This window comes from Ruditapes philippinarum, unplaced genomic scaffold (assembly GCF_026571515.1).
Source record: "Ruditapes philippinarum isolate M1 unplaced genomic scaffold, ASM2657151v2 ctg521_1_1_1_1, whole genome shotgun sequence".
Taxonomy (NCBI): domain Eukaryota; kingdom Metazoa; phylum Mollusca; class Bivalvia; order Venerida; family Veneridae; genus Ruditapes; species Ruditapes philippinarum.
Genome location: NW_026865835.1, coordinates 143,806 through 169,691, shown reverse-complemented (window position 1 = coordinate 169,691; position 25,886 = coordinate 143,806). Strand labels below are relative to the sequence as shown.

The 25,886-nt window shown below is 31.9% G+C and overlaps 1 protein-coding gene and 1 non-coding gene across 3 annotated transcripts; one reads left to right on the top strand and one right to left on the bottom strand.

Annotated features, from left to right (window-relative positions):
* The first annotated feature begins 1,337 nt into the window (after positions 1-1,337).
* LOC132730496 (putative polypeptide N-acetylgalactosaminyltransferase 10) lies at positions 1,338-22,917 on the top strand. 2 transcript variants are annotated; one of them, XM_060716451.1, is made up of 12 exons: positions 1,338-1,397; positions 3,935-4,131; positions 6,113-6,321; positions 7,329-7,495; positions 10,204-10,395; positions 11,512-11,689; positions 12,228-12,345; positions 14,353-14,463; positions 15,301-15,522; positions 19,457-19,564; positions 21,150-21,293; positions 21,971-22,917. In XM_060716451.1, the coding sequence occupies exons 2-12, from the start codon at positions 3,949-3,951 to the stop codon at positions 22,133-22,135; spliced, it is 1,797 nt and encodes a 598-aa protein (XP_060572434.1). In that variant the 5' UTR covers positions 1,338-1,397; positions 3,935-3,948; the 3' UTR covers positions 22,136-22,917. The 2 variants fall into 2 exon arrangements, with proteins under 2 accessions (XP_060572434.1, XP_060572435.1); XM_060716452.1 differs by lacking the exon at positions 19,457-19,564 and adding an exon at positions 18,416-18,523.
* Positions 14,762-14,881, bottom strand: LOC132730504 (U6atac minor spliceosomal RNA). The gene has a single exon (XR_009625768.1). It is a non-coding gene; the product is annotated as a U6atac minor spliceosomal RNA (small nuclear RNA).
* Positions 22,918-25,886: the final 2,969 nt, after the last annotated feature.

Genomic DNA, 25,886 nt, shown 5'->3' with positions numbered 1-25,886 from the left:
TTACTGTAATTCTATGTCTATGAACATGCTTTATACTGTAGACATGATTTTAATAATAAGGTTTAAATCTCAACCAAAGAAGCCATGTAAATCATCACTAAATGTCATTCCTGCAAAGTTACTACTTATCATCAATTATAGGATAACCCAGAAACTTTCTGCAAGACTTATAGATTTTGAGAAAGCATTTGACAAGGTTCCTCATTCCAGGCTCCTCTAAAAACTCAACCACATTGGTTTCTTCCTTCCTTCATAATAGAAAGCAACAAGTTGTAGACCACAGCAAATACAGCAAAGTGTTACTATTACAAACAACCTATCTTGGGTCAAATACTCTCAGAATGTGGCATCAAAGGGTTACGAGACACTTGAGTCTTTTAAGGGGACCTGAAATACTGCACCCAGACAGTTAAGGGAGCTTAATTATGCAGACACAGAATGGGATTCCCATTTACATACACAGATATATACACTTGAAAAGGTACTAACACAAACTGCAAGATTTGCTTTTAGTGTTTATATACCATTTTAAAGGAACTCCACTAAAGGTCCAAAGCCCCAAAATATATAGATTGAATTTCTTGCATAGATCTAATGTGGCACTTAAAACAGAAAGATAGGCAAAAGTTTATTAAGAAATGTACTTGGAAATAAATTGAAAATTGTATTTTTTGGATTTGAGTGAAAAGCATTGCAATTTTAGCCTTTTTAGGTCATTTTTCACAAGTAGTATAATTATTCTGGAAAAATGGGGTGTGCAAGTAATCTGAAATTTTGCACACTAGTTATTGGTCTAGACCTACAAGAAATGGAAAAGTAATCTGAAAATTAAATGAGTACCCAAGCAGCAACCCACATACAAAATTATGCATACACGGTGAGATCAATGGTGTTAACACCTTCTTTCCAAAAAACATTTGTTGACTGGAACCATAAATCAGCATCTACCATCACCATGGGGTACCTTGAGGAAAGCCCACTGTTCTCACATAGATTATATGAAGCTTTTAAATAGTTTAACAGGTTTAAGTAGTTTTAAGTTGTAAACATTTTCACGACTTTTACCTAGATAAAGTGTTTTGTAAGGTATCTTTCATATTCTTAGTGCAACTAACTCATAATCACCATTGCAGAGCCTCTTATTTTCCATTAGGATCCCGGCCCTTTATTCTGAAAAAGAAAGAAGAAGAAATATATAACATATTATCTGTGATCACATAATGGTGGCATGGAATGTTTCTGTACTGGTAGTTCTGAAACATTTAAGTACCGTAACGTACCGTACGTAATATTTTTGAAAACGGTACGGTATATTACGGTATTGTTCAGATATTAGTGGTATAATTGACCTGGGGTCACGTCAACATGGACGTTGAGTTGTAGACGTGGAAATTAAAGTGAGTATACTTTCTATGTTTGTCATTTTGTGTCAAGATAAATGAAGCTTAATACTGCATTTTTGTTTTAATTGATATTTTAATATTTATTTCGAACGTTTTTATATTCAATTTATCAAAATGCCGAAAAGTTATCTGTGAAAATATAAGGCTACTAACCAAATCCAGTGTGTATTTACTGGGTGGGGTAACACTTCAATGATGTAAACAATCCACTTAAAATGTCTTATCAGCTTTTGTCAACGCTGACATTTTCGTCAAGCTAATCTTCTTACCAACTTATTGTTACTCACATTTAAGATAAGAGTAAATTTTTCGTTTAAACAAAAATATTTGACGTCTCTGTGATGAAATTGAGCAAGCAGAGGTTGAGATATAATTCTCAAAGATATATTATAAGAAAACGCAGTATGTTAACTTAAGGTACATTTTAGGCTAATTACATTAGATTGACTAATTATTGTTTTATGACCATGTCTACCTGGAAATAGATATAGAAGAGTATGTGACCCCTTAGGTAATATTTCATAATGATAATCATCACTCCATATAAATTTTTAAAAAATGACTTTAAATTGTGGTGATTTTTAGATCACCTGTCACAAAGTTGCATGGTGAGCTTTTTTGAACGCTTTTCGTCCGTCGTCTGTCCGTAAACTTTTACTTTAAACGACATCTCCTCATAAACCGCTAAGCCAATTTCATCCAAACTTCACAGGAATGTTTCTTTTGTAGTCAACTTTAAAAATTGTTCAAAGAATTTATTTCCAAGCAGAACTCTAGAACTCTGGTTGCCATGGCAACTGAAAGAAAAAACTTAAAATATCTTCTTTTAGAAAACTGTAAGAGCTAGAGCTTAAATATTTGGCACGAAACATCATCTAGTCAGTGTCTACAAAGCTTGTTCAAATAAATGCCCTTGGGTCAAAATTGGCCTCGTCCCGGGGGTCATTGATTTTCCTTAAAAACTTAAAAATCTTCTTATAAAAAACCCAAAGAGCATGAATTTTCTTCTAGTGAGTGTCTACCAAGTTTGTTCAAATAAAAGCCCTGGGATCAAAATTGGCCCCTGCGAAGGGGGGGGGGGGTCATTATATATATATATAGTTAAAACTTAAAAAATCTTCTTATAAAAACCCCAAAGGGCTAGAGCTTAGATATTTATCATGAAACATCTTCTAATGGGTGTCTACCAAGTTTGTTCAAATAAAAGCCCCTGGTTTAAAATTGGCCTTAGCCCAGGCCCCGTGTTCACAAAGATTTCAGGATCAGGATCAAGATCAGGATCAAATTGAAAAACTCTAATATTCTTCACTTTTTATTCTCATATATTAAATATCTAATATTAATTTGATAAAACTGGACTTGCAATAGCAAATTAATGAAATTTTAGAATAAATTTATTGTTATTTTTACAAGATACGGGCATTTTACAGTTGATCCAAATATTGATCCTGATCCTAAAACTGATCCTTATTTTGATCCAAATATTTTTGTATTTGTGTTGTTATTTTCTAATTTTATCCCAAAACAGTTTGATTTCTTTTCAAATCGGCAATTTTTTACATTTTGAATAATTATTATTTAATTCTAGCAAATCACAATAAATTTTAGTAACATAAAACAATGAAAATAAAATCAGGATCACTTGATCCTGAACCTGATCTTTTCTTTGTGAATACGGGGCCAGGGGCCTATATACAGGTGAGCGATTTCAGGGCCATCATGGCCCTCTTATTTGTATAAGTAGACAATGATTAAATTTAGTTTATGATAGGCTGATAGCAAGAATACACACCATAGCTCATTTGCTGCTGTTTTTAAAAAATGGTATGACAGTGGTTGTTATAACTTATACTGCAGTAGTGAAAATTTAAATTAACAACAATTTACTGTAATGATCAAACTATATTTATAATAATAAATGTATTTGGTTAACCAAGATCACTCTCATATTGAAGATAATGTATTTGTTTTAAGGTAAGAATTATATATTTCATCAGTGATTCTTTTTGCTCTTGGTAAGAACATACCATGTGCATGCATAAGGTGAAAAACTCACTGTCAGATGGCATTAAATTATTAAATATGATATTTGTGCTTCTAAAATGTGACTAAAAATAGTTGAATTGATTGGGAAAATCCTCTTTTGAAAATTCTCATGATAAAATTTGGAATTTTCAACAGTTTTATAAATTGGGAAGACTGGCCTATATCATTCTGCATCAATTGTATGCAATAAAATTACTGTTCATTGTGTTGATATAAGTTTGATTCAATATTCTATTGGACCAAATGGTCCTTGAGGATAAATAGACATCTGCTGCATGAGAATTATTAGTATATTAATTAATTTCATGAGTGACTTACTTTACTGTATCCTCATCATATTTCTTATAGAAGTTGTATTTAAGGGTCAGTCAAAATGTGGCATCCCTAATAGAGATTTTAGTGAACGACATCATAATTTCCTCTCCATTTGAATACAGCTCTGTGATTAGATACTGTTTAAGATCAATCAAAATATAAACTTTCAGGACAGACAATCAAGATGAGACGCAACACAGTCACACTACTCAAGCTTGTTATAGCTGCCATAATATTTCTGGCTGCTGGTCCAGTAGCTCTAAAATTTCTGTTTGGAGGGGGAGGAAAGAAATATGCTGACGAGTATGTGGATGTTCCACGAGGGATGATGCCATTAGAACCAGGTCGTGCTGTTGAAAGGATACAGGTAATTATCACAGTTTTAATCCAAAATTTGTTAAACTTAAATTCATGAAATGAATCTTAGTTTTTACATGTATGTATAAAATGCTTTGTTTAAAACATTTTGGTTGATAAATTTTTGTCTAGATAAATGGTGTAAAAATGCATAGAAAAGGATTGAAATGTGTCAGTTTGTTCTTTGTTCGACTGACTATGGTATTTAAATATGCTCATTCATGCTACTCACTCTTCAAATGGAGGTACATTTCATTTAGCCTTTGCTTGCAGTAGTTCACCGCAACAAATGCTGAAGGTATTCAATTGATACTTTGCACATGTATTATTATTATTATTATTATGTATTATTGTTTAGAGACATAATTGTAGATCATTAACCAAGATCTATATCTCTTACCTTGACCTTGATGTTTTCTGAATTATTAGTCCCCTACCGGTTTAACCGGAGGGGACTTTAGGTTTACCCTCCGTCCGTCTGTCTGTCCATCTGTCTGTCAGTCCGTCCGTCCACAAAACTGGATCCCGCGATAACGCAGAAAGTACTGAAAATATTTTTATGAAACTTGAAATATGGGTGGATGGCAGTCTGGAGATTATGCACATCTTTTTCTTTTCTTCCTATGTTGAAAATTCTGGTTGCTATGGCAACAAATAGTCTGAATTTCAAGATTTCTGATTTAATTTTTTCAGCTTTTTCACTATAAGTTCTTTATTTCTTAAGGTGTTTACATCAATATTTAAATATAAGTTTCTGGTCATCAACCACATCATAAGTGACAAGGTTTACAACTCTAGCACAAAAATTATCAGTTTTACCTCCCTTGAACTTAGAATTTTTATGAAAAAAATGTTGTCTTTTTTAAATAACTTCTTTATTTCCTCATGTATCTACTTCAAACTTCATATATATGTTTCTTATTATCACTCAACATTTTTGAGAAGGTTAAATACTCTAGCAAGACTATTTCCCGAATTATGTCCCCCTTGAACTTAGATTTTTTTTCGGGAAATTGGTATTTTTCACTCCAACTTCTTCATTCCTTATAGGATTTACTTTAAAATCCCACATCGTAATAATATGACAAGGTTGTATAAACATAATTTCCTTACTAGGCAGGGAAACTGAACACATTACTGTGATATAGACAAACTTACAACTCAAAAGATTTAAATTCATTCATGTCATTCATTCACTGGTAAAATTGAATGGCCAATGGCCCATCAGAATGTTGCTGGGGTTCTAACCGGTAGGGGACTTATGGATTGCTTGCAATACTATGATAATTGCTTGTTTCTCTTGTTTCAACCAAATACAAGAAGTAGGGAACATGCCGGCAGTTTGTCAGATTTTTTTAGTTCCTGACTAAAGCAGTTATTTCCTACAAAAATCAATAGAAAAAAAAACAATACAAGATATGATTTTTCTATAAACATACATATTTTGTTTATTGCATTTCTTTCATTTAAATCTATAAATTTGATATCTTTGGTGATTTTATTTTTAGTCTTTATAGGAAAGCTGCATAATAGAAATGAACTGTATTGCTCAGTTCACAAAGTAATAAAAAGAGCACCGAAACACGAGGCTATCTGATTTGTATGAGGGGGCGTAGCCCTCAAGTATAAATCTGATTGCCGAGTGTTTTGGTGTTCTTTCTCTTTTGTATCATAGTTGAACATAACAAAGCGTTTCCTGTTGTCACAATATGATAATCCAGAAAAAAAGAAACCAATGGACGAGCATCTGAATATAATATTTCTGCTGCTTTTCCTTTCTCTGCTGTCATAATGAGTAAACCCCAGCAAAAATGAGCCAATCAACTGGCATGCTCTGAAGTGCGTGTTACTGATACCTGCACTCCAGTTAACACACTGTGCATGTATATGTATACGATTTAATCCTGACACATTTTCAACAGAAAGGTATCCAAACTATGATACAAATAAAGATTCAGCTTATACATTATGAATGTTACAATTGTGTGTAGGTATCCAGGAAGAAAATAGACTGGCATAATTACAAGCAGATTGAGGAGGATAAAGCTCGTGTTGGACCGGGAGAACAAGGGGCTGCTGTTATACTGAGTGCAGAGGAAGAAAAACAGAAAGATGACCTGTATAAAGTTAATGGCTTTAACGCATTTGCTAGTGATAAAATATCTCTACAGAGGTCATTAAAGGATATAAGACATCCTGAGTATGTTGTGTTGTATTTTTAAATATAGTAAGAAATAAGAAGTAGAATGCAATTTCTTAAAATTCCCATTTAATATGCCAACATTTCAGCTGAACAGCCTTTATCAGGATATATAAATGATCAATAAACAGTTAAATTATGTCAGCATTATATGAGGTCAATAGCGTCGAAAAGTAAAGAAGAGTTTGGTGTAATAATCATGTTTTAGTTTTGTCATTCTACTGTTTTTAGTTTATTTGATTGCATTCTTACATTCTTTCTTTTCTTGTTGTATGAATGAATATGTTTTGGTTTTCTCAACAATTATATTTTGTGGGTTTTTAGTCAAGAGATTCTCTTGTTATGGGCTTGAGATTTGTTTGGATAAATCACCAATCATTTCTAGGTATTTGATCGAAATACGTATACATAAATCAGTCCTAAGCTATGAGATGGTGAAAATTTGATTAAATCATTTTCGAAAATAAAACAATCAATTAAATGCTGTACTTGTTTATTAAACATAATGTTAACATTACAGTGATATGAAATGATACATGACATATTTGAGGGTTATCTTTATTACCAATCATTTCTTTATTTATCAATATTTTACCTTAAGGCAAATTTGTATTAATGAAATGGTTGTTTTTCTGATGTTAATCGGGTCAGGTGAATATTTTGCAGCTGTACCTTTATGGTTTGTTTTTGTCATGAAGAATATGAATATTGAACTGTTGACACATGTTGTTTATAATGAAGATTTTGTTACATTTAATGTGTACAGTCAAACCTTGAAATATTAGGGACAACTAATGTATCTTCAAAGTTGCAATTAAGCATAATTCAGTTAAGGTACATAACAAAAGCTTACTTATAAGAAGGTGATTTATTTAATAAAATTAAATTTTTTATCAATAATAAATGGGAAAATTTTATGAAATATCACAGACATTTTTTGTCATTGTAATGTCAAATAATGATATGAACAATAGATTGATTTACTTAACTTTGTTATTTTTCTGCAGTTGCAAAGCTAAGAAGTACTGGAACAAACTGCCTAACTGTAGTATAGTTGTGCCATTCCATAATGAACATTGGACGACTTTGTTACGACTTACATACAGTGTGATAAACAGGGCGCCAGCGGAACTATTACATGAGGTCATCTTAGTGGATGATTTTAGCACAAAAAGTAAGATATTATACGCTGATTATGTTGTTATTTCAGGAGATTAAATTTACTTTCAAAAGATTTTTAAAAAGAAAAATTGTGAAGTTAACAAACTGATCAAATATTGGATTATTGAAATCTATATAGTACTAATTTACAATGGAAAGATATACATTAACTTATGATTTTTGATTTTATTTACATGTGTTTACAAAAAAAAGAAATGATCATAATTACAGTGTTGATAAATATGAAACAGAGACAATTATTCATAATTGTAAAAGTGATTGATATATTGTAACACAGTGTCTCAGCTTTATTGACTAATTAGGCATTGTTTTATGGAAAAAAAATCTGGCAGAATAAAAGTGCATACATACAAATGTAGTGTATAATTAACCATTCTTCTGTCTAAAATAATGACAGACAGAGTACCCTTGTTCTTCCCTAGTATGTTAAACTGACATGCCCTCAAATTGTCATAAATCATTAATGGTATGGAAATATAGCATACAAATTTCAAGAATTGTACCATCAACTTGTTGTCAAATATTGGTCATTTTTAAAAATAAATCAACTGAGAATGTCTCCTTACTCACACACAGTTCTGCGATTACAACGGATGGTTGATACTTTTTCTTCTTTATTACATATAAATTATATTTAAAAAAGAAATTACAGAAACTTTTATTGGATATCACAATAAAAATGAATTTCTTGCTCAGTCCCATCACTTGGTAATTTGTACAATTTCTATGTAGGCATGCTTAATGTGTAAGATTCTGTCTCTTATGATATTTGGATGAAAAGGAAGAATACAAAGAAACCACACATCAACACTGTATAAATAATTAAATTTGAACAATATTTTAATAAAGATCTACCAGTTTGGAACCTGTCTGGTTCTTCATTCTTATGATATTTGTGGACAACTGGATATATTGTAGAGAATATATATTTGTACAAAGACCATCAGATTAATGTAGGATAACATGTTTTTTATCTCTATAAATCTCTGATAAAGTCTTCATATTCCCCTATTCTATACTGAAACGTGGGTATCTTTTTAACATTCTTAATATTGAGGATATAGTTACACACACACAGAGTGAAGTACATGTAAATAAAGTGTACAAAAGGCATAGGAACATCTGTTGTGTAAAATCATTCATCATATGTTTCATAGGAAGCCATTTCAGCGATATTTCATGGATTTGAAATCGTAGAAGGGCAATGATCAAGTTATTTATTCATTTGTTATTTACATTTCATTGTGGACGTGTAACGTAAAACGAGATACTTTTTGAATTTATTATTGAATGGTAACAGGTTGTGTAAAGAGAAAATGTCAGTAAATCACCTATGTATAAGGTAGTGCAGCCATACTTTGGTTAAAAGTAATGTATTTGGCATGTAACTTCAATTTCTATGTCTTAATAATCTAATAAGCATTTGAATGACCAGGAGCAGAAAATGTTTTATCAGAAGAAAGCTTTCTAGATACTAGCAAGTTTGTTTGGCTTTAAACATAAATCTGCAATGTTTTAGGTAAAAAATGAACATAAAAATGAAACATACATGTATATAGGAAGTAAAGAAAATGTTAATTTTTTTTGTAAAGAGAAACAAAATATTCAGTGTTATGAATAAATACTGGTACTTGTGAATATTTTCTCATGGCCAGTTAGAATAGAGGAGTATATTTCAAAATAATCAATATTTCAACTTGAGTATGCCAGAATAAAGGTGTGCAGGACCACCTGGCAGCACAATCAGCCTATACCATTCTCTTACTATTTGCAAGTACATGAATATGCTAAATATACTGATGTTTATAGAAGAGATGTATGTATGGTAAAATGATGGCATGACCAGAGTTCTAAAATCAATAAGATATACAATTATACAGTAAAAAATATTGTTCATTTTAGAAGAGATGCAAAAATAGAAGAAGGTATGGTACAAATGTTAAGTAGTCCAAAACTGTATAAAACTAAATTTGTCTGTCCTTGTTATTCCACTTAAACCATTCATGAAAACAGATCTTTTTATGACTGCCTTTCATGGAGACAGGATTATTATAAATTATCCTATGAACAAATGCTGATGTAAAGAACACATAAATCAAAAGGTATTGAAATTCTCTATCCCAAAATGTATACACAAATTGAGCAATTGATATTTTACTAAGTTGAAACCAAGCCAAAAAATTGTTAATTAATTATGTTGTTCATATTTAGAGGTAATGAAGGAGTTAGATTTTTCAATTTTTTTTTTGCCAATTAAGTTTATTTAGACATTACACGTGTATTATCTAATATTAAAATATTACTGATAGATGTATCAATTCTCAAGCATTGACCAAGTATGTGCCAGGAAATGAAAATTCATATTAAAAAAATGAATGTAAGTGAAACTTGTACACATGTATTAAATTTAAGTCACCTTAAAATTAAGTTCATATACATGTATCATGTACAAGATGCCTTTAAAAGTCTGGAAGTGTGACACACTTCATTTAGTTAAAACATGAGAATACCTTTTGTCCCGGATAGTTTGTTAAAGTTTGTTAATAAAATCCACCATTTCTTCTTTTATAACACTGGAGTTTACTATGACATATCACATATCACAGTAGGTTTGATTATGTGATGATTTTATTCAACTATTTACAATGTACGCTTTCAAAAATTCATTCCATGATCTAAATGATTTATTTATATTTTCAGAATTTTTGAAGGATGAATTAGACCACTACATGAAAGAACACTTTGGAAATAAGGTCAAGGTTGTACATGCTGAAAGAAGAGAAGGTCTTATTAGAACCAGAATATTAGGGGCCAAACATGCTACAGGGGATGTGATACTATTTTTAGATTCGCATGTGGAAGCAAATATTAATTATCTACCTCCTTTACTAGGTAAATTGATATTTTGTAGGCTAGCTTTGTTTATATGTTGACTAATTTTAGACATTATTGAGCCCGCATATCTCAATGGGTTAGAGCGCGAAACTTATAATGTCAACATTTTTTGTGCGTTCTATTCCCGGGCTGGCCACTTACTTAAAATTACTAGTTGGTGTTTCAGATGAGACTTTAAATCAAGGTCCCTTTTATTAGTGTTTAAACACATGGCACGCTAAAAAACCATGAGAGGCTTCAGGATTTAGGGCATCTCTGTATCTTGCATATCCACCAAATTCTAAAATGACTAATACTCTTCTTGAGGACTCACTCATATGGGCAACTGGTGGCTAGTATGTATAAACTCAAATACACACAACAAAGTATTAGAAGCCATCCGGTTAGCTCAATAGGTAGAGTGTTGGACTTTGAATTGGGTGATCCGAGTTTGATTTCCAGATGGTGCAGGTCACTTTTGTTGTGATTGATCATGAAATCCTTTCTACGGTCATTCGCACTGTACCTCTGCTGTGGCATGTACAGAAGTTTCAGTTCCTTGCAAAAGTGAAGGCAACAAGTACTGGTTAACTGCTTGACAGCCTGACCAGGAATGATGCGGTGGCTGAACTGTGCTCTGGTAAATTCAATGTGACTTACTGCTGTGATTCGGAGTAAAAACTACCAATACTACCAACACCACAACAAAGTATTAATAAGGAGATATTTAAGCAAGATTTAAGATTTATTGAAAACATAATTATATTTATACTTTGATCTTTAAATAAACAAGTGATTCTGTTGCCTGAAAGGCTGAAGTAATCTATATCTTACAGCTGTGGGTTCAAACCATAAAATGGTCATGACCATTTTAATTTACTGATAAAATGCTAGTACTGGTTAGTCTAAACCTCAGGCTCTAAAAATTGAAATTATGTCATTTTACATAAAAGAAAATTGATTATTCTATAAAAACTGAGTAAGCGAATGATATGAAATCTTGCACACAAGTTATCAAATAGTATAAAAATAAAAATTTCCGTCTCGACGTCATGTGAAAAAACGACAGTGGAGTCTCTTTAATCCACGTTTTTGCTAAACCAAACAAATAAAGATGCAATAATAATTTTACAGATCCAATAGCTGAGGATTACAGGACAGTCGTTTGTCCGTTCATTGATGTAATTGACTTTGAAAACTTTAACTATCGAGCCCAGGATGAAGGTGCTAGAGGGGCATTTGACTGGGAGTTCTTCTACAAGAGGCTACCATTACTACCAGAGGACCTGAAACACCCTGCTGAACCTTTCAAGTAAAATACTTCAAATGTAAAATTATCAATCTTTAGAGTAAAATTTCCCTTGAACTCTTAATTAGATTTTTAGTGTTCATCTTTTACAAACTGCATGTAAACTTAAATTGGTTGTTTTATGCAATTACAAAACTATACTATGTTTGTTTAGTTTTTGTATATGAAACTGTTCGTTATTGATTATAGGAAGATAAAAGTTGAAATTAAGATGCCTATAGTATGTTCTGGTCAGACTACCCTCACACAAATAGCGAGGGTGGCATATAGAATTGCCCTTGACTTTGTGTCCCGCTGTCGGTCCGTACACTGATGGAACAGTGGAATGTCGGGGCATCAGTGCCCTGTAGACTGATTTCTAGTAGTTCACTAACATTACTATTAAATTAGTACAGAATTTTGTTTTTTATGCAGTAATTTGTTTATCTTCAATTTAATTTTGTATTGTGCTAAACTCAAGAGACATTGAATATTTATTTTTGAGGGTCATTCATCCATGTTTATTCTCTCCATCAATGTTATGTTTTGTTCACTGTTTCAGGAGTCCAGTTATGGCAGGGGGATTGTTTGCAATCAGTAGAAGGTGGTTCTGGGAACTTGGAGGTTATGATCCCGGTCTAGATATCTGGGGTGGTGAACAATATGAACTCTCATTCAAGGTAAAACATTTTAGTTAGGCGTTAAGATGAACTGATAAACTAAATGTTTTACCATTCAGTTTTATAGTCATACCTATGTTAAAGTATATGTTATGTTTTTTTTCCTGGGGATCATTTAGCTTGTATAGATTTTTAAAAGACAACTCAAATAACTGTTCTTATATAAAACTGCAATGCCCAGAGCTTAGATATTTAGCATGTAGCATTACCTAATAGCAGTCTATAGAAATTATATAAAACATGCCGCCCTTGCGCTAAAAAAATGTTCCCCCTGTTGGGGGGGGGGGGGGGGGGAATGGCTTAAATAGTAAAGATGGCATAATAGTAAACATAGCAACAATGTGTCTGTGGCAGGGTTTTTAAGGTTGTTGTTTTCAAACCACTTGCCCCTCACTGCTGTGGGTTTGAATCCCTGCAGGGACTTTGGATATTTTTATATGAGGATGCTATCAAACTAGCTTATAGAACATTGATGGTTCTACTCAGGTTCCCATGGTGCCTGAAATAATGCAGATAGGTTTTCCTTGTAGCATCTGCTTGTGGTCCAGTCAAAAATTATAAATATCATGAACTTTGGGTTGAAATTAGCCTCGCCCCAGCGGTAACTTTCTTTATGTTGACTAAAGATTTAATCTTCTTGCAGAAGAGCCTAGATATTTGGCATGTAGCATTGTCTAGTAAACCTCTACAAAATTTTTATGTACCATGGCCCAGAGTTAAAAATGTCCTGCCCTGGGAGTATTTTAACGAAATCGGCATAAAACACATACTGTAAAATCATTATTATTCGTGGGGCACGAATTTTCGTGGTTTTCGTGGGTAGGTCAATCCACGAATTTAAGATCCAACGAAACTTTATCCCTAGAATTACTTCTAACCATGTCTCTATTCTTTACATGCATCAACATTTTTTCCGACCGATTATTGTGTTATGATGGTAAACAGATAATCAAGTAAGTGAAAGATTAAATCTATAAATAGTTAAGGTTTGCAATATTTAAGAAACTTGGAAAGAAAAGACGATTATATGTCCTTAATTTGCTGTCACAAATGTCGGTCATATATACACATCACGAGACTGCTCGATTGTGTTACCCAGAATACTTTACATAATCGAGTAAATACGGGAAACCAGTGCAATAATAGCGCTAATGAAAATTGCCAGGTTGCTCTTATGAATTAAAGAAATCTTTGATATTAATGTCGTAAGTTAAGTACACAAAACAATAAAAAAAAAACAATCGCTAAAACGGATGAATTGTCGTCTTTAAAAGATCCAGTTTAAATGAATTTTAATCTGTATTTGTTCGACTGCTATTCCGTAAACATCAAACACGCTGCCGACGTCTAGATCCGCACAACCACGTGTTATTTACTCATATTAATCAATATATATGCATGTAAATTTACACAGTTGATGCGATGTTGCGTGTAGTTACTGTCAAATATGGTAAGACAAATTCATAGTGTAAACTTTTTAAACTCGCTTGTTAAAACATGTCAGGGGTCGTATAAATTATGCAATGTTTACATCGGCGAATCACAGGGGCAGTGTGTACAGTAGAGCTGCATATCATGTCACAAAAATGTGTTAATTGCAGTCAATTATCGGCAGTAACTGCTATCTTTATGTTATGCCCAGAGGCAAGACAAGCGCTGTGTGAAACGTCAAGATATGTACATGCGGTTAATAAAAATACGCGGCGATTTAGTGAGATTATTTTTTCTTAAGGTTATTTTTTTTTTTACAAGAAAATGAATATCCACGAATTTAAGAACCCACGAAAATGCCAGTTTTGATAAAACCATGAAATTTCATGCCCACGAATATATGTGAATTCGCAGTACTTCAGACAATTTCATATGAATAGGTCTCTTCCCTTAATTTAAAGAATATTTTTGATTACTCAGTTTTTTAATTAGAGCATATATTGCCCCATCTTTGCTGTGTTCTTGTTATGAGATGTCTAGACTTTATCTTTAGATATCATACATCCTTGTTTTCAGCTGTGGCAGTGTGGTGGGAAAATGGTGGATGCCCCATGTTCAAGGATTGGTCACATTTACAGAAAGTTTGCTCCATTTCCAAACCCTGGCGTTGGTGACTTCGTTGGAAGGGTAAGCATTTTTTGTGAAAAGTTTATGTAGTCAGTTGTTCATGTTCTTTTAAAGACAAATTATTATATGTTGCCGTCTATAAATTAGCTAATTATATTGTTGTTTGGGCGGACCAGTTGTGAAATAGGCACGATATAATTTTTTTCTAAAAGATTATTCTAGTGTGAAAAGGTTTCCAGGAGTGAATGCCAAGTCTTACACTAACAAATCGTTTACATTTCTTATGTATTAGATTGTAATGATATTTTTGGTTGCTTATCTGTTATATGTATTGATTTTAATGGTATATTTGGTTGCTTAAAAATATAAGCTGCCCTCAAAGTAAGAGGGACGTGCCTTATATGTGTTATAAAGACCATAAAGATCTCTTCCGTCCTTATCAAGGGGAGTGCTAACCTTCTCTCCTTTCTTATAACACAGTATGTAGTTGGGAATTTACAGGTTTATATAGTATCTTTTTATTTTTATTAAAATCTTAAAATATATATATTTGCATATAATTGTATAATCTTGAGTATTAATTTTTAAGCTAGTTATAACTCTATCAATTTGTTTGAAGATAAACCTTCATATTAATTATTTCAATATTTTCTGTTTGGCTAATATTTTTACTTGAGGTAAACATCAATTTGAGAACAACATCAGTTAATCTTGATTTCTAAGGGAGGTAATAATTTGACATGTCTTTATGAATTTATAAGGGAGTTAATGAATTGATATCAAAATTATTTGTGTTTTGTGGTTGTCTCCCTTTTCATCTGTTAATTTTCATTAAGTTATTTCTTATAAGTATTATGCTTTTGATTGTAATTGTTTAACTGTTACTTTATTATCTAGAATTATCGAAGGGTTGCAGAAGTTTGGATGGATGAATATGCAGAATACTTGTATAAACGTCGCCCGCACTACAGAAATATTGACACTGGGGATCTCTCGGAACAAAAGGCTGTCAGAGATCGATTAAAGTGTAAAACTTTTAAATGGTTTATGGAGGAAGTAGCGTTTGACTTACCAAAAATATATCCACCAGTGGAACCACCACCATTTGCTAGTGGAGAGGTAAACCATAGTTATATAGATACAGAATATTTTTGCTTCTTGGAAAGTTGAAACATTTGTCTTATAACATAAGTTAAAATTTTGTTTTGTTAAAAAGTTAAAAAATTCTTTTTTTCTTCCTATGTGGATAGTAAGTAATCACATTTTCTTCTCGCCACATTGTTAATTTGTTTGAATAACATTTGTATTGGACATACATGTATATGTACACATACAGAATAAACTTGTACTGGGAATTTTAATACGTATTTGTCCACTAAATTAGTATCACCTTTATAAGTATAAGTCATAATTTGTCATATCAGGGTAATTAAAAATGTAATTGTAATTAATTGCAATATAATTGCATGTTTGATTGTAATTTGTATTTGAAAATATTTTGCAATTACATTTAATTATTTTAAGATTTACTACCTTGAAATTACTATTAAATAACCAATTACTAGTACATTTGAATCACATTCCACTTACAGTATTTACATTTTTTTTATGCCACCGCAGCATCTGCGATGCGGTGGCATATAGCGATTCACCTGTGTGTGTGTTTGTTTGTGTGTGTGTGTGTTATATAGATTATATAGTGAACTTAAAAAATCTTCTTGTGAAAAACCACTTGTCCAATTTAAACCAAACTTGCCAGGATTGATCCTTGGGTGAAGGGCTTCCAAAGTTGTTCAAAGAATTTCATTCCATGCAGAAATCTGGTTGCCATGGCAACCGAAAGAAATTATAAGAATAAATTTAAAAAATCTTCTTGTAAAGACCCAAAAGGCCTAGAGCTTAGATATTTTGCATAAGGCATTGTCTGGTAGACCTCTACCAAGATTGTTCAAATTATAGCCCTAGGGTCAAAATCGGCCCCGCCCCAGGGGTCATTGATTTTCACTATATGTACATATAGTAAAAACTAAAAATACCTTCTTGTAAAGACCCAAAAGGCCTAGAGCTTAGATATTTTGCATAAGGCATTGTCTGGTAGACCTCTACCAAGATTGTTCAAATTATAGCCCTGGGGTCAAAATGGGCCACGCCCCGGGGGTCATTGATTTTCACTGTATGTACATATATTAAAAACTTAAAATACCTTCTTGTAAAGACCCAAAAGGGCTAGAGCTTAGATATTTTGCATAAGGCATTGTCTGGTAGACCTCTACCAAGATTGTTCAAATTATAGCCCTGGGGTCAAAATTGGCCCGCCCCGGGGGTCATTGATTTTCACTGTATGTACATATAGTAATAACTTAAAATACCTTCTTGTAAAGACCCAAAAGGGCTAGAGCTTAGATATTTTGCATAAGGCATTGTCTGGTAGACCTCTACCCAGATTGTTCAAATTATAGCCCTGGGGTCAAAATCGGCCCCGCCCCGGAGGTCATTGGTTATCCTGATATGTTAAAACTTTAAAAAAAATCTTCTAGTAATTGACAAATGCTAGAGGTAAGATATTTTGCATGAAACATTGTGTAGTGAAGCTCTAGCAAGATTGTTCAAATTATAGCCCTGGGGTCAAAATTGGCCCCACCCCTAGGGGTCATTGATTTTCACTATGAACATAGAGTAAAAAATTAAAAAATCTTCTTATCTGAAGGTGCAAGGCTTAAAGCTTTGATATTTGGTATACAATATCATCTTTGGGTCCTCTACTAAAGTTGTTTTAATTATGCCCCTAGTGTTGAAATTGCCCTGCCCCAGAGGTGCTAGATTTCCTTATATGTATAAAGTAAAAACTTGAAAAATCTTCTTCTCTGAATTGACAAAGGCTAGAGTTTAAATATATGGCATGAGACTTTGCGAAGTGAACCTCTACCAAGATTGTTCAAATTTTAGCCTTGGGGTCAATATTGGTTCTGCCCCGGGGGTCATTGATTTACATTATGTATATCTAGTAAAAAAATAAAAAATATTTTTGTCTGAAGGTACAAGGCATAGAGCTTTCATGTTTGCTATATAATATCATCTATAGGTCCTCTACCAAAGTTATTCAAATTTTTCCCCTGGTGTCAAAACTGGCCCTGCCCGGGGGCATGATTCTCATTATGTACACATAGTAAAAACAGAAAATAAAACAAATGTTTTCTGAATGGGAGAAAGCTTCAGCTTAGATATTTGACTTGAAATGTTGTTTGGTGGACCTGTATCAAGATTGTTTTGAATTAAACCCTTGGGTCAAAATTTTGCCTTGACCAAGGGGACAGTGACCTACTTTCTTGTCCTTTGATGTACAGCAATGAAATTTTGACCATGTGCACAGTTTTAGTTGAAAAATTGAACTTTGATATCAGGTGACCTAGATTTTGATAATGTGACCTACTTTCTTGTCCTTTGATCTACAGCTATGAAATTTGAACCATGTGCACAGATTAAGATGTAAAGTGGACTTTGATATCAGCTTACCTAGATTTTGACAAAGTGTCTTACTGTGTTGTCCTTTGATGTAGTCATGAAATTTAGGCTGCGTGAAATATGACCTTCACCACCAAATTCACTAGACTCAAGTGCATTGATATATTCCTGCTCTGATCTTTTATTTGATTAACAACAGATTTAATCACTAATCTGATAATAAGAATTAGATAGGTCAGGGATCTATGCATTATGACAATCTTCAATTGTATAGAAACAAAAAAAATATGTTCCTACACTACTATTTAGTGTTGTATTAATGCGGTGGCATAGCATTTTTCTCAAATGCAATCTTGTTTTCATATTAAAGTGACATTATGCGCAGATTAGTTTTTTTATCCTTGTTCAATTATGGTTGTATACATGTTGTTTTTTTTATACCTGACAATACTAACATCATGTTGGTGACTGGATGATAACTTGAATATTTAATTATGATATCATGCTGCATGTTACCTGATAAATAATAATAATAAGCATTGACTTACAGTATAAGAATTTAGAAGCTAAACTGTGTATTGACACCAAACACAGAGGGAGTGGTAGCAATCTCAAACTAGAGAAATGTATCTCTGATGGTCAGCCTGGGGGTGAACAGGTAAAAGTCATGATGACCTGGGTGTGGATGATGATGATATTCCTTTTAGTGATGCTAGAATTATACCATGCCTTATCTTTTTATTGGTTATAGCCAGGGTGATGATGAGGACAAATTCCCTGAGTGGTGCTAGAATTATACCATGCCTTATTTGTTCTGCATTATTTACATTTTCGAATACTTGGCTAAATACTGTTTTCCAATGAATTATAAATTTAGCTATGTGGAATTACACTTAATGCAATACATAGCATTACTACAAAAAGATATTTCTATTCTTTTATTATTTTTGAGGTCGATCAAATACCAAAAACATACTTATCACTATCACACGCCATTTAGGTGAATTCCCCAGAGCTAACGTCTTAAATGTACAGGGAATACTGGAAAACAGTGTTTAGCTAGGTTTTAGAATGCGTGAATTGCCAGCTTTTTATTGTTTTGCTAAGATGCTTGCATTCCTGGTTAAAGAATTCAAGTTAGAGACCAGTACATATTTGCTGATTTGCCATTGGTTGATAAAGATTTCATTTTAAGTACTTTGTTTGAAGAGACTTATACAGAATTGCTGTTAGACAACATTTACATAATCTGTTTTAATTAAAAAAAAATGTGATTTTTTTATTGTTTTGCTAGAATCAGCAGCAAATAAGGGTCTATCTAATTCATTTAAAAGCATTTGTTTAGTTTTAACAAATTTTTTTTTTTAAAGTGCTTAATTGAATATATGAAATGAACAAATGGCAAATTAGCATTTTTAGTATAATTTCTTATGTTTGTTGTTTATAAGTCTTGTTAGCCTGGTCAACAGATTCCTTTCCTTTTGGTGTTGGGCTTATTATCTATGTAAATAAATGTATATACAGTGTTCAGGTTGTTGGGCTAGTTAGAAGACCTCTAATTTCCTGTGTGCTTATATTTGTTTGTTTACAGTTTAGAAGTGCAGCAGCAGCATTGTGTATAGATACAAAGTATAGAGGAGGCAATGAAAACTTTAAATTAGCAGATTGTATAAAAGATGGTAAAGGGGGTGGAGAACAGGTATACAAATATACTGATCATTTACAGGTGTATGTGATGTTGTCTGTAGCTCTAACAGGCCCTTGTGATTTATTGACTACTTACAGGCCCTTGTGATTTATTGGCAACTTTCAGGCCCTTGTGAATCATGGTCAACTTACAGGCCCTTGTGATCTGTCAGTGGTTTTCTCACTTAATTGGGAGAGGCCTTAGCCTTTTGATTTTGGGGCAAATTATCGCTAAAATTGCCTATTTGGGAAGTAAAACAGCTGGTGTTAGTTCAGATTTTTTTGGGAGAACTGCATGATTTAAAAAGAAAAAAAAATGGAAAAAGGTCTATAGACCTCAATTGTATAAGGTGAAAAGTCACTTTCCTTGGACAACTTACAGACCCTGCTTAAAAAAGTAAACTCTAAACCACTTGCCAGTATTACTTTTTTGAGTCTATAGTTAGGAATTCTATCTCGTGCAAGGAAGCAACTTTGTAAATTTGCGAAAGGTTGGTTGTTCTACTCAGGTGTTCTCTGGGGACAGTTTTTTTTTAAATAGGCTTTTAAGGTAAGGCAATGCCTTAAAAAGCTTCATAAATCATGAATAACCTTTATTGACCTAACCTGTATAAGCTTATTTCTGTCTTATTTGACCATTATTTTATTTACATTCGTCATTCTATACTAAAATGAAAATAATGTCATGATGGATTGATGTTATACATTTTGTATTTGAACAATTTGTAAAATCACATCATTTTTTACCAGTTTCAAGTACTTATAATCAATATTACATCATATGGTAACTGAGTAATTAATTACAGAATTTACTATATACATTCTGATTCATTTTCCACTCAGGTAAGACAATTTATCACAAATTGGAACCATTATTAACTGCAAGGAAAGTCTGTTTAAGCAATTATGAGAAATATAGATTTATATATTAGAAAAAACAAATTAAAAAACCCCAAATAAAGCAGAAAAAAACTTTGTAGAATCTAAGAAATAGATCATGGTTTAGCTTAAGTATTTATTTGAATATCCTTTTTCAAATTATTTGCTATATGGTCTGCAAATGTTAGATTTGGTCATATCTGGTAAAACTGGTACTAAGCTTTCCTTCCTTCCTTTCTTCTGCCAGCCAAGACCTGCTTATAACCATATTGTCAGGGGTCTTTGTTCTTGTGCTCATATTTAATGGATTTTCTAAAATATATATATTACTACAATGATTTGTATGTTTATTGAGTATATTTTTTGTTGTGTTTCTTAAATAACTAAATTTGAAACTCTGCAGTGAAGATTTTGTCTTCTTCAAAAGTTGATAAAAAAGCTTATCATTGAAAATTTGATTTATAATCTCCACATTAAAGAGTTGCTTAAAAAACTTTTGACATTGAAGAATTTTGCCGGTTTGTTAAAATAACCTTTCTTTTGCATAAAAGCTATGAATTTATTAAACAAAGAATGCACTGATGTTACTAATTACTGTAAAATTTATTATCTTGTATTTGAATGAAGTAATAACCTTAATAAGAAAAAATGTTCTTTGAATTTATAAAAAGGAAATAAATGGTTTGAATTGTTACTAAATATCTAATTCTTTCTTTCAGGATTTAGAGTTAACTTGGCATAAAGATATACGTCCGAAGAAAAGAACAGTATGTTTTGATGTATCAACCTCGGTCAGGAAAGCTCCAGTCATTTTATTTAACTGCCACGGTATGGGTGGCAACCAAAGATTTAAATATAATTTGGTAAGTTTGTCTGTAACATTTTACAAAGTGACAGATTTTCATTTAAACAAAAGTGACCTGAGTTTAATCCTTTCTACAGTGCAATGTATTTTAATGGGAAAAAATAATGAAAATTTTGTTAGGAGATTTTGATAAGTTAAAGAAAAATGAACTATTAACTTTTAAATGAGACATTTGTAAAAACCCTTTCATAAGCCAAACTAAAGTAAAGGTTTTCCCATGTGTGTAAGCTTTGAAATTTTCTACATGCAAATACTTATGAATAAAAGCGTCAGTTTGACTTATTGACATAAATTGTCACATAGATATATTAATGTCCTTGATCTTGAAAATGGCAAATTTTCAAAACTCAGGAAAATTTAAGTGTAATAATGCTTTTTAGTAACAGATTTTAGAAATGGGGTCAGGATAAAATGGGGCGGGAGTGGTGGCCTAGTGGTTAAGGTGTCTGCCTTTCAACCCATGGATCGTGAGTTCAAACCCTACTTGGGTCATGACCATGTTTCTTCATATGACACCAGTACTGGTTGGTTCCAGGAAGCGGAATAGAAAGTAATTAATATAAGTTGCAAGAACATTCACAAGGTTAAATATATATGCTAAGCATGGAGGAGATGGTGTTTGTTTTACAAAGGACTGACTGGAAAAGAAGTCTAATTTTGTATATTTGTTTTCAGGATGCACAACAAATTTACCATCCAATTAGTAATCAGTGTTTGGACTGTGATACTGGCAGTCAAGAACTATTCATGAATCCATGTGATAAATATTCCAAGACACAGCAGTGGCTCGTAGAGAATATCAATCGAACAGCAGTGCGGAAAGACTGGGATGAACCTTAAAATTAGATCTTGTGATATTTAGATGTGTAATATACTTTAAATAGGTGTTCAAATATTTATACAGAGAGACAGAACTGTTATATTTCTCCTGCGGCTTTCATATGAAATGGTAGATAAGAAAATGGGATGTGTCCATCCGTCCAGCAAGTGAAGTTTTATCATACATGTGTCTGTTACTCTGTATCATGTTGTATTAGAGTGCTAGTTATTAAGGGCCATTGTTGAAGTATAAATATAGAAGTACACAGATCTGTTTGCCATGACTTTTATTTGCACTTTTAGTTATAGTGATTTTTAGCATGTCTGTTTCGAAGAAGTCAATGTCATGGTGTAAAAACTTTTAGGTAGCCCATTACTCTGATGAAACTTGAAATGCTTGCTTATCATGACAAGGGGCATCACTCTGAAAGCTATATTTTTGGAGTTATGCCCCTTTTTAAATTAGATTTATTTGTTACAGACAAGTATTAACTATTTTGCATTGCTTTTGTTGTTAATGGTCTTAAAAATGTTATTATTTAATATTCTATGTTTGGCAGTTTTAGAAGTTTTAGAAGTAGTAACATAATTTCTCCTGCAATTTCACAAAAAAAAAACAACAGAATTTAGTGAGTTGCATCTTGTTTTCAATTTGATTAAATGATGGATATTTTTCTACACAATTTTAAAAAAAATACTGGCCATAGTGAGACATATATTGACATAATTATGCCTTGTTTAATGATTCTTTCATAATTTTGTGTGCATTATGATCTCTCTTTTACTTTTTCTTCAATATTATGGGTGCATTTTTGTTTTGTTTTATATGTTGTCACAATTATGGTCCTTTTACTTGGCTTTATGAAGATGGCAAGCCTGCAAATATGAAATGGATACCAACCAACGTCGCTCCAGTGTTCTAAATATAGATCAACGAATTATTGTCATGTGGCAGGGGAGATAATAGTTACCAAATCATGCCCTACTCATAAAGTGCATGTTTTTATGCATAGTTTTAACACTGATTGTTTGCCATGTTCACTGAATGTGTTCAGTTACACTTTATGTAGAAGTGTTATTTTGATGTTTAGATAATGAGTGCTGTGTTTTTGAGGACAGGTCTGATATACATGTATAGGTAGTTGCAAATGTTCTGTCAGAGTTTATTTGTAAAGTTTCACTGTAAACAGCTGTACAATGTATATACATTGTACATATAGATATATATGTAAGAATGAAACTTTTTTAACATAAGAAATGTCATTGTAATGTGTATAGAACTTCAAGTAGTAAAGAAATGTTTTATATTTTAGAGGGTTATTTTAGATATTTGAGGAATATTTTGTTGGTTGATTGTAAAGTAACTTTTTATTAAATGTTTATTAGTAAGTTTAGTTAAAGCTTAAAGATCGACATATGCAGTATCAGCTTGATTTTTGTACAGGTTTTAACATTGTTTAGTATGTGTGTAAACACATGACATATACCTGTCATATGCACTATGTGTTTAGGTTTTGTGTAAGTGCACTTGTGTTAAGATTTATTTGTTATGAATTAAGTGTTCCAAATGAAACAATATCACACAACTTAGTATAGTAAACCTTAAACCTGCTAGAACAAAGAATGATTGTTTTTTTTGTCATGATAAGTTTTTTGTCGTGATTGGTTTTTGTCATGATTGGTTTTTGTCACCAGAAAAGGGCGGAGACATAGATAACAATCTCTGGCATAGAGTCATGTCAGCCTTCACATTTGTGCAGTCTGACCAGGCTCTATACTGCTGGTAGCTCAATTTCTTTACATTTATTTTGCTATTGAAATTCCTTAATTTTCAATAAAGAACAGTTACAAATTCAAAGCTGGAAAGTCTATAACATATAGTTTAGCAGGTTCAAGATAAAATGACAGAATTATTTGGAAGTTAACCATTACAAAAACATTTGTCATTGTTTATAACTTTGAAATATTCCTTCAATTTTCTACCTCACTCCTTCATTAAATGTCAGACCTACAAGAATAACTAATAAGAATAGTTTTTGACCTGATTTGTATTCTAAAATTTGCTGTTTAGTATGGAAACTTTGAGTAGTGATGTGTCCTAAATATTTGTCAAATTTGATAAGCATAAGTTGGAAATATTTTGTACAAGAAAACCATCAAAGTATGTATTGTGTTATTGAAAATTATTTGATGAGAGATTAGAGCTAGCTATGTGCATCCACATGAATAATGAAAATAAAAGAATTTTTTTTTAAGTAAAATGTATAAATTAGTTAACATTCACAATCCTAGAATGCTAGATTTATTTTTTCTTTTCTTACCTGTTATTTACAGAGAGGATATTTCTACTTATTTTAGTATGCTGCATGTATTTTCTGTGAACATTTGGTGACTAAGACTTTGGTTAAATCACTTCATTTATACAAATTAAAACCTTTTTGCTTATGATAACACTTTTAAAAATATCTGAAAAATAATCAAGAATCTGGAGACGTTCTGCTTTAAACCTTTTCAATGTTTACCTTGAATGACAATAAAATTGTTATATCACTTAGTGTAATTTATCACTTTTATCAAGAAATAACCAAAAATATAATTTGATCAAAACTTACAAAACAGCGTGCATGATTTAAAGGTCATTAAAAATGATTCTTATAATAATTATTTAGTTTACTTGTGATGTTATTTTGAATTTGTTAGTTGCTATGACAGCGTTATTGTTATTTGATTTATATTGATTTACAGCTGTTACTTAAAATACATTGATAAAATACATTGATGAAATACATTGATAAAATACATTGAAATATATGTATGATTTATTGATGGTATATTTTTATGTATTGGTTAGTGTTCCTAAGTTGGCATTCACAAATTTAATTTGGTAAATGCTTACTTAAGAACACTAACCAATTTAGTGTTTGAAATTATTTTTATAAAAAGTCGATTTACTAGACTGATAAATAGTTTGCAGATTTACCAAAGTAAAATGTGTAACGATTCATTTGAAATACTGCAAGCCTATTGGATAAAAAGTAATTTCAAACACTAAATTGTTAAACTGCTTTGTATGTTCTTATTATTTTATTGCCTTCACTCATCTCTCGTACCACCAATATGTTTATGTTTGTTTACCTCTCATACCACCAATATGTTTATGTATGTTGTTGACCAAAGCTATGATACCAAAGAACATTTTGTAACCGCAGTCCAGTAACCTGTTAACTCCTATTAAATTGTATGAGGAGTTAACAGTTACTGCACTAAGTTGATGAAATTTTGTGGATGTTTGAATGCTCTTGTTTCCATGAAATCATGAATTCCATATCTTACATATTAAATTGGATTGGTCTACAGTTGGCACATTTTCCATTAGAATTTCCAATATTGATGAAAAACAATAGAAATATATCCTTTGGATATCCTTATATACTTATAAAAAATTTACTTGGGAAAAAAAAATGTGGATAAAGTTTTAAGTTATTTAGTATGAACATTTATATGATGGCAAATGATATTTTTCTCCAGAACATTTTATTATCTGCTATAAAGATATATGTTATATTGGCTCATATATCTCCCAATGTCAACAACATCCTTATAATTCTTTCATGGTTGTTATGTCTAATACTAACTAAATCCTATCAACATTATTAAGTATTGTATTACAGAACTTCCATTATAGACCAATTCACTTTAAACATTTGTAATACTTTTAGTATGTAAGATAATGTTGACTTACACATGCCATCAATATAGATTAAGACAAGTA

Coding starts and splice junctions, on each gene's coding strand:
- LOC132730496 (XM_060716451.1), top strand. CDS start 3,949: ATGAGACGCAACACAGTCACACTACTCAAGCTTGTTATAGCTGCCATA. Junction 14,464..15,300: donor TTGGTGACTTCGTTGGAAGG/GTAAGCATTTTT, acceptor TTTATTATCTAG/AATTATCGAAGGGTTGCAGA. Junction 19,565..21,149: donor GTAAAGGGGGTGGAGAACAG/GTATACAAATAT, acceptor TCTTTCTTTCAG/GATTTAGAGTTAACTTGGCA.